We start from the raw sequence: 14,931 nt of genomic DNA on the forward strand, positions 1-14,931 counted from the left end.
CTGATATTCACAGTGATGCTGTTTAAAATAGTGTACCGCTTCCCTGTGTGTGTCAGTTGGGCTTGACACGCGTAGTCCCCTCCGTCTTCTGCTGAAACGTTGCTCACTGAGAGCTTAATTCTCCAACGAGTAAACCGTCCTCCTTTAATCTCTTTACAGTCCTAAAAATATATATACATATATATTTTATTTACTTATTTACTTATTTAATTTGAGAGAGAGAATGAGTCCAAGGAGGGGAGAGGGACAGAGAGAATCCCAAGCAGGCTCTGCGCTCAGTGCAGAACCTGATGTGGGGCTCGATTCCCATGACCCTGGGATCACAACCTGAAGCAAAACCAAGATACGGATGCTCAAATGACTAAGCCACCTGGGAGCCCTTATACATATACATTTTAATTCAAAGAGTATTTTGGTGCATCAGTTACATTCCTAGTTAGCACCTCCTATGAACTGTGGGGAGATGCAAGAAACATGTGATCCCTAGACTATGGGTAATGTATAATCTAACTGAAGATGATTATCTATCTATCTATCTATCTACTATCTATCCATCCATATCCATCTATATCTGTAGATAGATAGAAAGATGGATAAATATCTACAGAAGATCTGACAAAGAATATGTTGCAAGCTACAGTGAGTGCTATAAATATTAAGTCTAACAGAGGTTGAGAAGAGAGAGGCCTAAGTGGGCTAGAAGGAAGACTATATGAAGGAGGATTGGGTAGGGTCCTCAGAGGAGTATGGTAGGAGGATGTGAACAGGCAGGAATGCCTTCCACCCACAGGGGACCATATCTCCCAGTGGACCACCATCTCATGGCACCATGACCCTTTGCTAAAACTGCAAGCCCAGGTGATTAATGACTGCTTCCACTGTGTTCCAGGCCCAAATACACCTTCTCAACCTGTCGGGGGTTGGACTTTACAGAGGTCCAAAATAACTCTTCAAGAACATTCTGCTGGGTGGTCTGAGCAATAGTCAAAGTATGATGGCTAGGCTTATGGGCAGATGTCACATAACTTGTTATGTCGCCCACGCTGCCGCTGCATCGACAAGAACAACCTCACACCAAACCAGCTTGAGGTCTGGTTGGTCTCAGGAATGCCTTTCTTGCTTGTCATCCTCGGCAACCACCCACAGGGCAGGCCTCAGCCTCCATCTGTCTGTCAGAAGCTCACATTCTCATGCTAACTGCCACTTCTTCCATCTCACAGACCCCCTTCTGAACATTTCCTCAAAACTTTGCCCCTTTCTTTGGGAAGTGCCACTCAACAGAGTAACTTCTTGAATTATTGAGCCCATTTATTCATTAAAGCATTCAAGTTCCTGCTCTTTGCTAGTCTGTGAGAGGTCATGTCATACAGGAATAAGATGCAGTCCCTGTCTTCAGAAAGCTCACAACCATGTAATATAGAGGACAAACTTTCAGGGGTTACCCTGATAAAGATTTAATTGCCTGCGTTTGGAGCGCTCTTCTCACGGAATCAGCTGTAGCTAGCTCAGGAGCAGACTCCATTCTTCATGGGAACAGTGTGAATGGATCCACCTTGGAAGCTAAAACTCAGTAACTCCAGAACGAGCATTTGTTTATTTATCATGTGAATTTCTAAAAGTTTTACCTTATTCCCCATATGGGAAACCCAATTATAATTGGATAGTTACTTAACAAACAGAATGGGAATTATTAGTAAGGGTCAGATGGGTGAAGGCATCAGATCCCATAATGTGATGCCACCTTCTTTGGAGTAGGGACAAACAAAAAGCATTGAGTCCTTGGACTATGAAAACTTTCTTCCCTGGATAGGGCTTCGATAGGGGCAATCTCTGGAGGCCCAGAATACGTGGATCCGTATATCCCTTTCTACATTTCTGTCATTGACCAGTCCCTTTCTGATCGACTCGTCCTTTCTTTTAAGATGTACAAATACTTAATCATATGGAAATCCAATCTTGATAATTTAAGAAGCAATCTTGATAGCTCCTGTCCCTTTACAGTAACTGGGACTGCTTCTACCACAGTCCACTAGGGCATCGTTGTAGAGTTTAAATTCTCAGAAGGCCTTGACGGTTACTTAAATATCTGTAAGTGACATCTCACTGACAAGATCTAAACTTAAAATATTAGTAATGAGAGCAGGCAACATTTGAATGTATTTTGTCTCCCAAGCGCCAAGAAGAACACTTTGAGCCCAGCATGTACAGTGGTTGGAGGAATAGAATGGCCCAGAGTGTCTGGCTAAGATGCAGAACCTACAGGAGAGTGACAGAGAAAGAACCGGTCAGGCACCCAGGAGCCCAATCATAGAAAACCATGAAAATGGGATGAACATTGCAGCTTTTCCAGCAAGGGAATGAGATGATCATATTTGCCTTTGAGAATGATCTCAGGAAGTACACATACAGCCTAATAGTGGAGCAGAAATCATTGTATTGAGAAGTAGTTTGGAATTGAAAAAAAAAAGGGAGACATTACCGCTTTTCCAATGTGAATACTTCATTGTCCATGAGAATGCATATTTTATTTTTTTAATTTTTTTATGTCTATTTTTGAGAGAGAGAGAAAGAGAGAGAATGCAAGTGGGGGAGGAGCAAAGAGAGAGGGAAACACAGAATCTGAAGCAGGCTCCAGGCTCTGAGCTGTCAGCACAGAGTCCAATGCGGGGCTCAAACCCACGAACTGCGAGATCGTGACCTGAGCCAAAGTCAGACGCTTAACCAACTGAGCCACCCAGGTGCCCCAAGAATGGATATGTTAATACCTGAACCTTCTCCTCCATAACCCTTCAATTTCAAGGACCATCTCTATTCCTCTTGGTCTTCAATTATCCCAGCCACAAGCTGGGCTTTGTCATTATCCAGAACCACTATGTTTCTAAATTCCTCAAAACAAATATACCATTCTGATTATCATTTTTTATTATTCCATCTCTTCCATTCCTTTATTTTAACCAAATAATAGCATGTGATTATTTATTTATTAAATAATTGCTATGTACCTACACTGAACTAAGGGCTTACCAGATAGATGATTTGATTCACTCTTCAAAACAAATCTGTGAGGCCTTATCTCTTGGATGGGTTTTAGTTGCATAAAGCAAAAAGCATCCCAGCTATTTTAGGGGGAAAAGGATTTAACACAGGTATTAGGCACTTACAAATCTTTAAGAAGCACTCAGGCAGTGAGATCTAAACCAGACCATGCTGGTGAACTAGCTCACAGGATCCCTGCTACCTCTGACATAACTGTGAGGTGGGAGTCAAGACTTTGAAACACCCCACCTGAAAATCAGACACCAGGAGTTGCCACAACACAACTCTAGCGTGCGAAGTCATGCCACATCTAGTAAAGTCACACCAACAAATACATCATCAGAAGGCCTATGCACTGCTTCTCAGCTCCCACAAAGCTGAGGTCTGGGCCCTGGAACACCGCTGCAGAAAAATCCCCATGTCCATGCTGTCCAGCAGAAAAAGCAGGACAATCTAGACAATTTCTCATTTCAGCCCTTCAGGGAAGCCAGCTAAAGAAGCTTAGTCACATCCAGAACATTAGCTGCAGGAAACCTTGGAAAACTGTAGGGTTTGTATTTGGTTGCTTTGGTTGTTCGTTTGTTTCTTTTTAGCTTTATAGCCTCTCTAGTGTTTAAAGAGGCTCACCATGGACAGTGAACATCTATCCACCATGTTCATTATAGTCTTCTACCTGAAATTTCTATCCATCACACCCATTTTTCTGTCTTCGCTGGAAGCAGTCTTCTTGAATCCTCATTTGGTATTAATTACCACTTTCCTTCAGGTATCATTTCCTTTCCCATCATGTGGCGTCACTTTACTGACCCCCTTTCAATTCCTCCACACTGTCGCCCTTTATCCTTGCAGCATATTCAGCCTGCAAAACCCACCCTGGGTTGGTCCCATTGTCCCTCTCCTACATGCCTACAACCCGATGAACATTATGAGAGAAAATCACATCAACATGAGTCTTGGCATCACTACTAATTCATGGTCTTCACCTTAGAAATTCTTTGCCTTCGACTCCCTCATTCACCTACTCACCTACACTGTTCTTTCTAAATTTCCACCTAACATCTCCCTCCAATTAATGGAGAAAAGAGGGGCCACTGGGAATGAGTTCCCTCCACTTACTCTCCTCTCCTTTCCCCTCATTCTGTCAGTTCTATCTTATACACTCTCCTCAATGGTCCTCGTTTAATCACTGAATTTCTGAAATAGCGTCAATGATCCACACGCCACCATCCGCAAGCCCTTCCAATTTATTCCCTGCAGTGCCTCCACGAGGACTTTACTAACGCGTAAAGAAGTGGAGTATGTCATTCTCCTAATAGGGTGATTGGCCGTTAACATACTTTAAGTGGGGGAAAGGCTATGTGCTGGTTAGCAAACAAGATCTTCTACTTCCTAGCATCACCTTACCCCACTCGGACATGGACCTCAGACTCTAACTAATACCCCCAAACACCATTCTCTTTCTTACCTGATCCCTTTGCACCTGCTAGGGTTTTTTCTAATTGTCATCATTTTCGCCCCCCACCCCCCCTTCCCCACCAGCTTCATTGCTATTCATTCTTTACGCAGTGCAATGCTCACCTCCTACACAAAGCATTTCCTGGTATGGCCCCAGGCAGATAATAGGTTCTAAGTGCTTGAAGAATTGATTCCAACGTTCTCATTTGACAGAAGAAAACACTGAGGCCCAAAAAGTAACTCAAGGTCTGAACTGGAGAGCAGCAAAAACAGAGCCATAACTGAGGTCGCTGGTGGGACAGTTTCAGAACAATCCCTCCTCTTCATATTGCTCGACTCCTAGCCTCCTATCTGCTCAGGCTGAGCAGATAGTTTAAAAATAAAGATGCCTGCACCTCACCTATGGATAATCTGATTCAGGGAGTAGAAGATAAGTCCGAGCCAAGTGCTTTAAAAAAAAAAAAACAACCCATCCTCTTAACACTGAGGTAGTGACAAAGTTGACTCTAAAAACCTACCTCTCTACAAATGTCAAGTGCTTTCCAATCTATGACCACAATAGGCCCAGGCCAAGAGGAAAAAATTTCGAGAAGAGTTCTACTGATAAGACTCTAAAGGGGCATAATGCTGGTGCCAAGAGGTAATTGTTGCAAGGCTGCAAGGTGGGAGACAGAATGCTGGAGGAAGAGTCTACAAGAAGCCACGGAGAAGAACGTGTGACCCCATATCCTGAGAAGGCCAAAGTTGAACTCGGAAAGTGGGTAATGCCACAGTCCAAGCCAACTGAGGCTGAGGGGACGGTGGCCTGGCAATCAGTACCCTCTAAGTGAAACAGGAATACTGTTAGGGAATTTTTTTTTCCAAGTTGGCTCCATGCCCAACATGGGCTGGAACTCATGACCCTGAGATCAAGAGTTGCATGTTCTACTGACTTAGCCAGCCAGGCCTCCCTTGGAACAGGATTGTTGTTAGTTTTTAAACTGTAGTCAGAGCCAATGCTAACAAAAGGATAATGAGAAAGAGTATGCAAACTGTTTATTATATGTCCCAACACATATTAAATGAATACTTGTCACATAATTTTTTTCCACTGGCCCAATAGTTAATAAGAAAAACAAAAAATATTGGAGATAGAAAGAACTCAGAAGCCATCCACCTATTCAGTAGAAACTTACTGAACATTTCCTCAGGGCCAGGTATTAGCCTTGTAAGTGGAGAAGGCACAGGCAGTAGCTATAAAGTCTGTAAAGAGAACTTCTCATTAAAAGAAAACTGGGTGTTTAGAACTAACTGTCCCAAATACTTCTTTTTTTTTAAATATTTATTTATTTCTGAGACAGAAACAGAGCATGAGTGGGGGAGGGGCAGAGAGAGAGGGAGCCACAGAATCCTAAGCAGGCTCCAGGCTCTGAGCTGTCAGCACAGAGCCCGACGTAGGGCTCGAACTCACAGACCGTGAGATCATCACCTGAGCTGAAGTTGGACACTCAACCTCAACCAGCTGAGCCACCTGGGCGCCCTACCCCCCAAATTATCTTGAAGGTGACAGCCAGTAGACTGATAAGACAGTGCTTTGACGGATACAGGTGTAGGAGACAAAAGCTAGAGTCAGGGCCTGACGTCCTGCCAAACTCTTAAGTCCTCAGCTGGGATCGAAATGACCACACGGTTTGGTTAAACCGCTAAAAGCATGGCCCTAAAAGAAGACCACATCAATCCCAACTTCAAATGATGATTCTCACAAGTTTACTATTGCGCCAAGCAAGCCAGGCTTGTGCCTATATGTACTACATACAATATGATTCAATTTCAGTGAAATTCATAAGCTGGCAACACTAATCTATGCTATTATAAGTCAGGGGATTAGGGAAGTACAGTTCTTTGGAAGATGGCAGAAGGGGGCCTTCTGAGGTGCCGGTGGTGTTTTAGTTCTTGACCTTGATCACTGGAAGGGGTAACCAAAGGGTATGTTCACTTTCTGATAATCCATCAAGCTTGTCCCCTTAAGCTTCATGTATTTTCTATACATACACTGAACCTCGATGGAAATTGTTCACGCATTCCAAACATTGGTACCCAGATATATATAAATATATAAAGTCTCTTGTAAGTCAGCAACAAAATGGTAAGAAAAATGAAAAAAATAAAAATAGGGCAAAAGGTAGGAGTCACCAGTTCAGAGCATTCAAAAATGGTCAGTAAATGTATGCAAAAGTTGTTCAATCTCACTAACACTAATAATTAAGGAAAAGCAACTAAAACAACAATACAGTAACATTTACACCCATTAAGCTGATAAAAAAAATATATAAGTCTTATAATACAAAGTCCCAGATAAGGTTTTAGGGAGTCCAGGATATTGCAGGGGGTGAGTATAAGCCGATAAAAAATTTTGTCAAGGAACTTGGCATCATCAATGAAATTGAATACTTTATACATAGCCTACAATCTAACAATTAGAAGGTTAATGAGAATGTAGCCTACAAAACTTGCACACTGGCAAATGCGCCTTCAAACACAGGGATAAGGCCATTCATTGCCTTGTGAGAGCAGAAAATGGAAACAAAGTAAATGAACACAAAACATGTAATAGGATCAACAAGGCCAAAACTGGATCCTTGGAAAAAAGTAATAAAACTGACAACTGTCTTATGAGAGACTAATCCAGTGAGACAGTGAGAGACAAATACATTGTAACAGGGATTAAAAGAAGAACCTTCTGGCAGAAACAGACATCAAAAGAGCAAAGATGATAAACCGTTGCATGCTAGAGTATCTGAAATGTTTAATGAAAGGAGCAATTTCCTACAAAAAAAGAAATCTTACCAAAACTCTTTCAGGAAGAAATGAGAAATTGGTATAAGCCTCTCTCCATTAATGAAATTGAATCAGGTGATAAAAAGGTTTCCACAGAGAAAAATCACGCCCCAGATGGCTGTACCGACAGGTGCTAACAAGCAGAATTACAGGAAAACTAATTCTATCTTAAATAACCAGCCTGTTCTCCTCCCTGCCTAGGATTATGTCTTAGACATTAATATCTGCCGGGACAGCCAAGAAAAGAGAATGCTCCAAGGCGGAAACACAAGGTGCAGAAAGGTGAGTCAAGGATTTCGTGTTTTCATAAAAAGTGAAGGACAAAGATATAGTTTTATTTGCTTGGATAGCATGATATAAAAATAATGCAAAGGATAGAAGAAAGTAATAAAAGCAGCCACGTGCTAGGAAAGGTGTGACAGGCCCAGGGCAAATACAGCTCGGGAGAGCAGAGGATACTTTCCAGGGGTGACTTTTTATACTTTGTGATTATTGAATCATGTGCATGTAGTACCCACTCAAATTTATTAATCTGTTAGAATAAAAGAATAACCAAGGATAGTTCTCAAAAAATATAATAGCAGGGAGGTGGTGAATACAAGGAATAAAATATTACAAAGTTATAAGAACCATAAATTTTAAAATCAATAATCAGCTGGGTAAATTATCAATATCAATTAGCTAACAATTAGCTACGTACTCAAATCTCTTTACCAACTCTGCCTTAAAAGATACAACTTAAACTAAAAACAGGTTTAAAAAAAATTTTTATGCTTATTTATTTTTGAGACAGAGAAAGAGTGAGAACAGGGAAGGGGCAGAGAAAGAGGGAGACACAGAATCTGAAGCCAACTCTAGACTGAGCTGTCAGCACAGAGCCTGTCGTGGGTCTCGAACTCATGAACTGTGAGATCATGACCTGAGCTAAAGTTGGATGCTTAACCAACTGAGCCACCCAGGCCCCCCCAAAACGAGTAAGTTTTAAAGAAGAAGAAAAATATCATAGGAAAATTATTTTTTTTACCTTGTACCACGTTATTGAATCCAAAACACAACTCTGTGGGAAGTTCAGATGACAGGTAAGACTGTCGTCTTTTCCGGCATGTAATATTTGTTTGTATTCATCTGATAAAATCAGTTGACTGTTTCCAGAAAAACAATACCAATATTTTCTTAACACAGTTAGGTTTACATGGATTCTGTGACAGGTGTTTGTATAGCTGTAAGAAAATGGCAAATTGAAACCTCGTAAACTCCAACAGTCACAAAATCAAATGAATCCACTCACCTCCAGATTGCCAAATCATCTTCAAGATATTGTGCAAGCCCTCTGCCTCAAACGAGGTGGGATGCATCTCACAAATCATTACTTACAAAAAGGAAAAAAAAATATTTATATTGTGGAAACCCTGGACAACACCTTAACCACGTGATCCAACTGATTACCACCACCAAGGGGCAAATGGACACCATGAGCTGCTGAGTGTGTTGTCTGAAGAGGGTACAGACTACATGCTATTCCAGCCAAGAAGGCTCAGCCTCATCCTACTTAGGAAGAAATGTCTGGCAAACCCAAATGAAGGGATAGTGTATAAAATAATTGTACTCCTTAAAAATGTCAATGTCGTGAAGCACAGAGGACCTGTTCCAGATGAAAAGAGACTGAAAATACGTGACAGCCCCATGCAATACATGATCCCAGATTGGATGCTCTACCAGAAAGGAAAGGAACAAAATGTGTCAAGAAAAATCGAGATGATTGACAAAATAATAGTGTGAATTGGGAGTTAGATAAAAATGTTATATGATGGTTCCTGAATATGATAACTAAGAAAATATTCTTGGCAGCAAACACACATGGAACTACTCAAGGCTAAAGGAACACGACGCATACAACTCAAGTGTTTTAGAAGAAATGGCTTAGAAAAAAAAATATTGCGTGTAATATACATATACAGCTGACCCTTGAACAACGAGGGGGTTAGGGGCACTGGACCCCGTGCACTGTTGAAAATCCACATAGAACTTTTGACTCCCCCAAACCTGAACTACTAATAGCCACTGTTGACTGGAAGCCTTACTGATAACATAAACAATGGATTAACACATATTTTGTATGTTATGTGTATTATATATTGTGTTCTTACAGTAAAGTAAGCTAGAGGGGCACCTGGGTGGCTCAGTCAGGTGAGCGACTGACTCTTGATTTCAGCTCAAGTCATGAGCCCAAGGTCGTGAGATCAAGCTCCCTGTTGAGCTCCACGTTGGGTGTGGAGACTGCTTAGGATTCTCTCTCTCCCTCTGCCCCTCTCCCCTGCTCATGCTCTCTCTTTCTCTCTTTAAAATGAAAAAAGAAAAAAATAATAAAGTTAGAGGGAAAATGTTAAGGAAATAATAAGGAAGAGAAAATACATTTACAGTAATGTACTATATTCATCAAAAAAATATCCATGTATAAGTGGACCTATGCAATTCAAACCCATGTTGTTCAGGGATCAGTCATATATGGAGAGAGAGCAAGAAAGACAGAGAGAGAGAGGGAGAGAGAATTATAAGGTAAATGGGGCAAATGTTAAAATAATGAGGAATCTAGATAAAGGATAGGTGGGAGTTCTTTATACTATTCTTGCAAACTTTGTAGGAATTTGAAATTACTTCAGCGTAAAAATATACAGTTTACTAAGTATGTCTCATATCTGTATGTTAATGATTTTTGAGAATTCACACTTATTTTTTTCCATGACAGCAGCATCTGTGTCTACTTTCTAGGAAAGATGATCTTTCCCTGTTTCACAGCAACCAGATTTAAGTATTTTAAATCCAGCCCAGGCATCCAGATGAATTTGTGTGCCGCACAATCTCCAGCTCTATTATGTCATAACCCAGAGTCAAACAGGACAGGAGACCTCCACGAGACACCTTCTCAGCACCTTAATCTAAACAGTGAGTGAAATTGTGGAAAGGAGCCATGAAACGGGCTCACAGCCACTCCCACTTGTGTACCACTGGGCAAACGCAATCACCTTTCTCCAGTACCAATTTCACATATAATCTCAGCTAATTGTCCCTTCAACCCTATCAGGCTGGCGTTACTTCCATTTTACAGATAAGAAAATCAAGGCTCAGAGAGATCAAATCATTTGTTAAAGACATGCATGCCAGTAAGGAAAGGTAACAAAATTGAGGCCGTTGGGCAAAATTTGTCCACAAATGTGTTTTATTTAAGCCATACTCACAAAGCTTATTGAAAACTCACACACACACACACACACACACACACACACACACATACATACAATTTCCAGGTTCCCTGAAAACTTAGAAAATGGGCTTGAGTTGTAGAGATTGCTGCCTTTGGTGGGACATATGCTTTCTGGTTCTCCACAGCCCCCACCAGGCTCAACTGTCTCCCTGCCATGAGCCCTGGGTCACTCACTCATTTACATTACATCCTAACATGAGGCTTACTTAGCACAGGGCCTGAAACATATCTGTCAGTCACTGTTAAATTCCTATTGTGGTGCCATTACAAAAAGGTGCTCAAAGGAGGTTTAGACCCATCTGGTTGTGCCACCTGTCACGAAAACTTCTGGCATTCTAAGAAAGAAGGCAGCAATAACAATGGGAGAAACAGATTTTTAAGCTGGTCTGGCCTGTGGCCTTAGATCAATGGGAAAAGACGCATTTCATGTTACAACAACTGATTTATAAACCTGTTCTGTTTTAAAATGTGTTCACTGGATCGCTTCTCGGCATTTTGGCTGAGATCAAGTGTAAAATGTGTTCACTGGAAACTGTCTGGTAACAAACTGTTATAAAACTATTTTATTCTTCTCACTGAGCTTTCTATGTTTATTAAGAGTTTATAAAGAATTTTCCTAAAAGAATTATATATATATATATATATATGGTTATAACACTATACACACACGTGTGTGTGTGTGTGTGTGTGTGTGAAAAAGAGACAGAAAGAGGGACTTAGTTCTATTTTAAATGAGCAACTTACTTTATGACACATTGGTAGATCCCGGTGTCCTCCTGTGTCAGGGGGAGAAACAAAATCCAGTTTTGCTCCTGGTGAATTCTGGACTGTGCATTTGTGGATATTGGGCTTTTGCCAGGATATTTATACCATGTTACATGTACTTTCCCGGACGTTGGTGACAGGTTTATACAATTAAAAGCAAAAGGCTGGCCGGCGGAAGGTGTCTCCTTGTACATTCTAATATCCTTGCATGCATCTAGGGAAAGAAAGCGGTGGGGGGGATCATGAAAGAGAACTCTGGTGCTATTTATTATCACTTTTAACAAATGCCTCTTCAATTTTCTAGCCAATTTGAAATTGTATTGGAGAGTTTTCTCAGCGTGGGAGTTCCCTAAAATGGTCTGCTGATTTGATTTATGGACAAAAATGTGTCCATAAAAGACATTGACTCATCCTCTCTGTCTGGGATGATTTTGTTCTGTCCCTTCTTTCCTAAGACCCTGAGTCCTTATCTGCCTGAGTACACGTTCCTATTCTGAGCCCCCTTGTCCTGTTCCTTTGTGCTCTGCCACCCAGTTATTTCACTCTGTCTTGAATAAAAGGTGCAAGTATTTCATCCCAAAGAGGATTGTTTAAAAATCTGCTCATGTTAAAGTTCGCTTCTACTGAACCGCATAGCATGGCACTGCACTGCGTGTCTTCTTGGGAGAAGTCTGTTCTGCTGCTGGGTTTTGAGCCTTTGGACTCAAGACTTCCAAATTTGCCTATCCACACCTCCTCACCCCCCCCCCCCACCTTCCCCCTGCCAAAGGTGCCTCAAAACCCAAAGGGGACATTTGGGGCTGAGCGTCAGATGCTGGGAACTTGCTGTTTCCCCACTCAGCGTTAACTTCACTTGGTCCCCTGGGGTGGAAGTAGCAGAAAGGCTGGGGGCTCTTGTGAGCCCCCAGATGGGCCGCGCAGGCGCTCCCACAGAGCCGCAAGGAGGCAGGTGGGTGAGGGTGGCCCAGACCCGAGGACGGCCCAACGTACCTGCTCTGACAAAGGGTGGAAGCGCGATGGACACGCCGCAGAACAACAGGGCCAGCATCCCCCCGTTGGGCGACAAGGAAGACACAAGGTGGGAGCGGATGAGGTTCGGCGGGGACGGCGACCACGAATCTCAGAGGTCCTAGCCCAGGCCTACCTGTCTTCCCGGGGTGCCCACATTTACCCGACGTGCCGCCAAAGACTCCCCGCTCCGGCCCCACCTCCAGAATCCTGCAGGCTGGAGAGGGATCAGCGGGAGGAGCTGGGAGGCGCGGTGCCGGGAAGTGATCTCCGTAGGGAGGGAGGTTCCCAGCTCCGGGGTGCGCCCTGGCCCCTCCTGCGGCCGCGGTGGCGTGACCTCTGCTAACCCGCAGCGAGGCGGGTGTGCGCCCTGCGCCGGGTGAGCGGTACGCCACCCACCTGGGCTCCCCACCTGTGCGTCCCGCGTAGCCTCTCCCCTGCGCGCCTTAGCCTCGGGGTCCGCCTGGGCCTGGCGGTCCAAACGGAGCCCTCACCACCAGCTCACCTGGGAGAAGCCAGCTTAGGCCGACCTGGCAAAGGGCCGCCGGAAAAGGGAGAGGAAGCCAGAGCGCCGCCGGACCGGCAGGTAGCGGGAACTGCACACCTTCGCCCAGAGACGGAGCCCGCTCCCCCAAGGTCGCCCGGCGGGCCGGGGGCCGCCCTCCCGGGAGTCCCGATCTCCGGCCTCTGGGTCGTGCACATGTTAGCCGGCCACTTTCCCTCCACACCTTTCCGACGGCCGGCGCCGCACCCGCTTGGCTCAACCGCAGACTCGCGGCCGGTGTCCACCTGCCAGACCGGCGGGAGCAGGCAAGATCCCGTGGAGAGAGGAGAATGGGAGACGGGCACTGAACCCAGGCGTGGCATTTCCATACCGCACTACTTCCTTGCCACCGTGGGCAGGGCAGGCCTACCTTCCCCAAGGGGAGCGTAGGAAGGAATAGTGCCATCACAGGAAGAAGTGGGTTTAAAGGCGTTGTTACCTGATATTCTGGCGGCTGACAAATCTTTCACCGGCAGTCATGTCTGCTTAGATCTATTCCGAATCGTCCCCATAAAGACCCCGTTCCAGACCCGTCTGAGCAGTTATTACATGCCCTGCTTGGTCTATACAGAATACCCCAACGTGGAAGCTGTGCCAAATGGCTTCTGAGGAATAGCATTTCCCTGCCCCAGTCAAGGCTGTTAACTTCTGTAAAGCAGACCTCCCAGGGTGATCCTGAAATACCTGAGCACAAAGTCGGCTCCTGTGTGAAATTTCCAAAGATGATATCAACCAGGACAGGTTGCCCTGGCCTTCAGGAGACACCCAGAGATAGGCCTGCAGGGCACTGGGACTCAGAAAAGAAGGAGAAGAAGAAGAAAGAGAAGAAAAAAAAAAAATATATATATATATATATATATACACATATACATAATGTAATCTCCATTTAGCAGATTCCTGACCAAGCTATCTCTGGCGGGTTTTGTGGTTTTAGAGAGAGCGAGACAGAAGCAGCTGCAGGAACAGGACAGGAGTTCGGCAATTTCATTTCCAGCACAGCTTTCTGTGATAAGCTGGGGGCCAGGGGTTTGCAAGTTGCTATACTCAAAACATTATTGAGGATTCTAAAGTGCTTGTTTACGTGGGTTACTGCTGTCAATATTTACTATATCAGAAATTAAGACGGAGAGCATTTAAAACGCTTATTTTCTTGTTTATTTTAAATACAAACAATAGACTTTAACATAAGTGTTAACATAAATGTCATGCATCTTATGAAAAATAACAACTTTCCAGAACAAATTTATTGAGGAAAGTCATACTGTTCTACATACTACTACATACCCCTGCTTAATGTTCCCAAGTCTCTTTGATGTCTGACTTAACAGAAGACAGCTGGATTCTCACAGCTGCTTCGGCATCAAACCTCTTAGGATGTAACATGTCAGGTAGCCTCTGAAAAAATCCACTTTCAAGGAAAAGACTGGAGAGAATGAGAATTAAAAAGATAAATGTTATGCCCAGAATTCGTGATCCCCAAAGACCACCAGGGAGCCGAGTCCGATGCAAAAGCAAAGAGCCTTTATTCAAGCTAGCTCGAGCTCAATCCCCTACCTGCACCGTTGGGACGGTGAGATACCAGGAAAGAGAGAGCAAGTTGCAAAAGCACAAAGATTTTATTGGGGTCTAGGGGCAGTTGGTGAGGTAATGGCTGTGGCCTCAGCCGATTGGCTGGGGAAGGGTCGGAGTCCTGTTACGCAGGTCGCCGGGCGTGTTTTGATCGGGAAGTTTGAAAGGGTGAGCAGGAGGTTACTCAAGGGGAAGAGGCGTGGTCAAGGTGAAGGACACAGAACAAGATGGAGTCGGCGGGCGTAGGCCCGCCCTTTCAATAAATAGGGTCTGAATACTATTATGAAAATAGTTTTGATTTCACACACCTTGGCAACCCTTAGGCCTCTCACACTTGGAGGACCCCTTTGGTAAGCTGCAAATGGAGATCTTTATTCCTTTCCCCTAGCATCAGCATTAAATGAGGTTCTTCAGTACATGTACATTCAGGAAGGTCTAGGCACCCACCCAAAACAAAACAAACGTGTTACTACGA

At 43.8% G+C, this 14,931-nt stretch overlaps 1 protein-coding gene across 8 annotated transcripts in view; it reads right to left on the reverse strand.

Annotated features, from left to right (window-relative positions):
• The window catches only part of IL1RL2 (interleukin 1 receptor like 2), a 44,265-nt gene extending 30,595 nt beyond the window's left edge, over positions 1 to 13,670 (reverse strand). For 2 of the 8 annotated variants that reach the window (XM_053200382.1, XM_053200381.1), the window contains exons 1-4: positions 12,849 to 13,670; positions 11,315 to 11,549; positions 8,333 to 8,528; positions 2 to 161 (exon numbers count right to left, since the gene is read on the reverse strand). In XM_053200382.1, the coding sequence (XP_053056357.1) occupies positions 2 to 161; positions 8,333 to 8,528; positions 11,315 to 11,549; positions 12,849 to 13,293 (1,036 nt within the window). In that variant the 5' untranslated portion in view covers positions 13,294 to 13,670. Of the gene's footprint in view, position 1; positions 162 to 8,332; positions 8,529 to 11,314; positions 11,550 to 12,325 lie in introns of those variants that run through there. The other 6 variants (XM_027069356.2, XM_027069357.2, XM_027069359.2 and 3 more) reach the window with 6 other exon arrangements.
• Between the last annotated feature and the right edge of the window lie 1,261 nt (positions 13,671 to 14,931).

The sequence above is a fragment of the Acinonyx jubatus genome, chromosome A3 (assembly GCF_027475565.1).
Source record: "Acinonyx jubatus isolate Ajub_Pintada_27869175 chromosome A3, VMU_Ajub_asm_v1.0, whole genome shotgun sequence".
Classification (NCBI taxonomy): Eukaryota; Metazoa; Chordata; class Mammalia; order Carnivora; family Felidae; genus Acinonyx; species Acinonyx jubatus.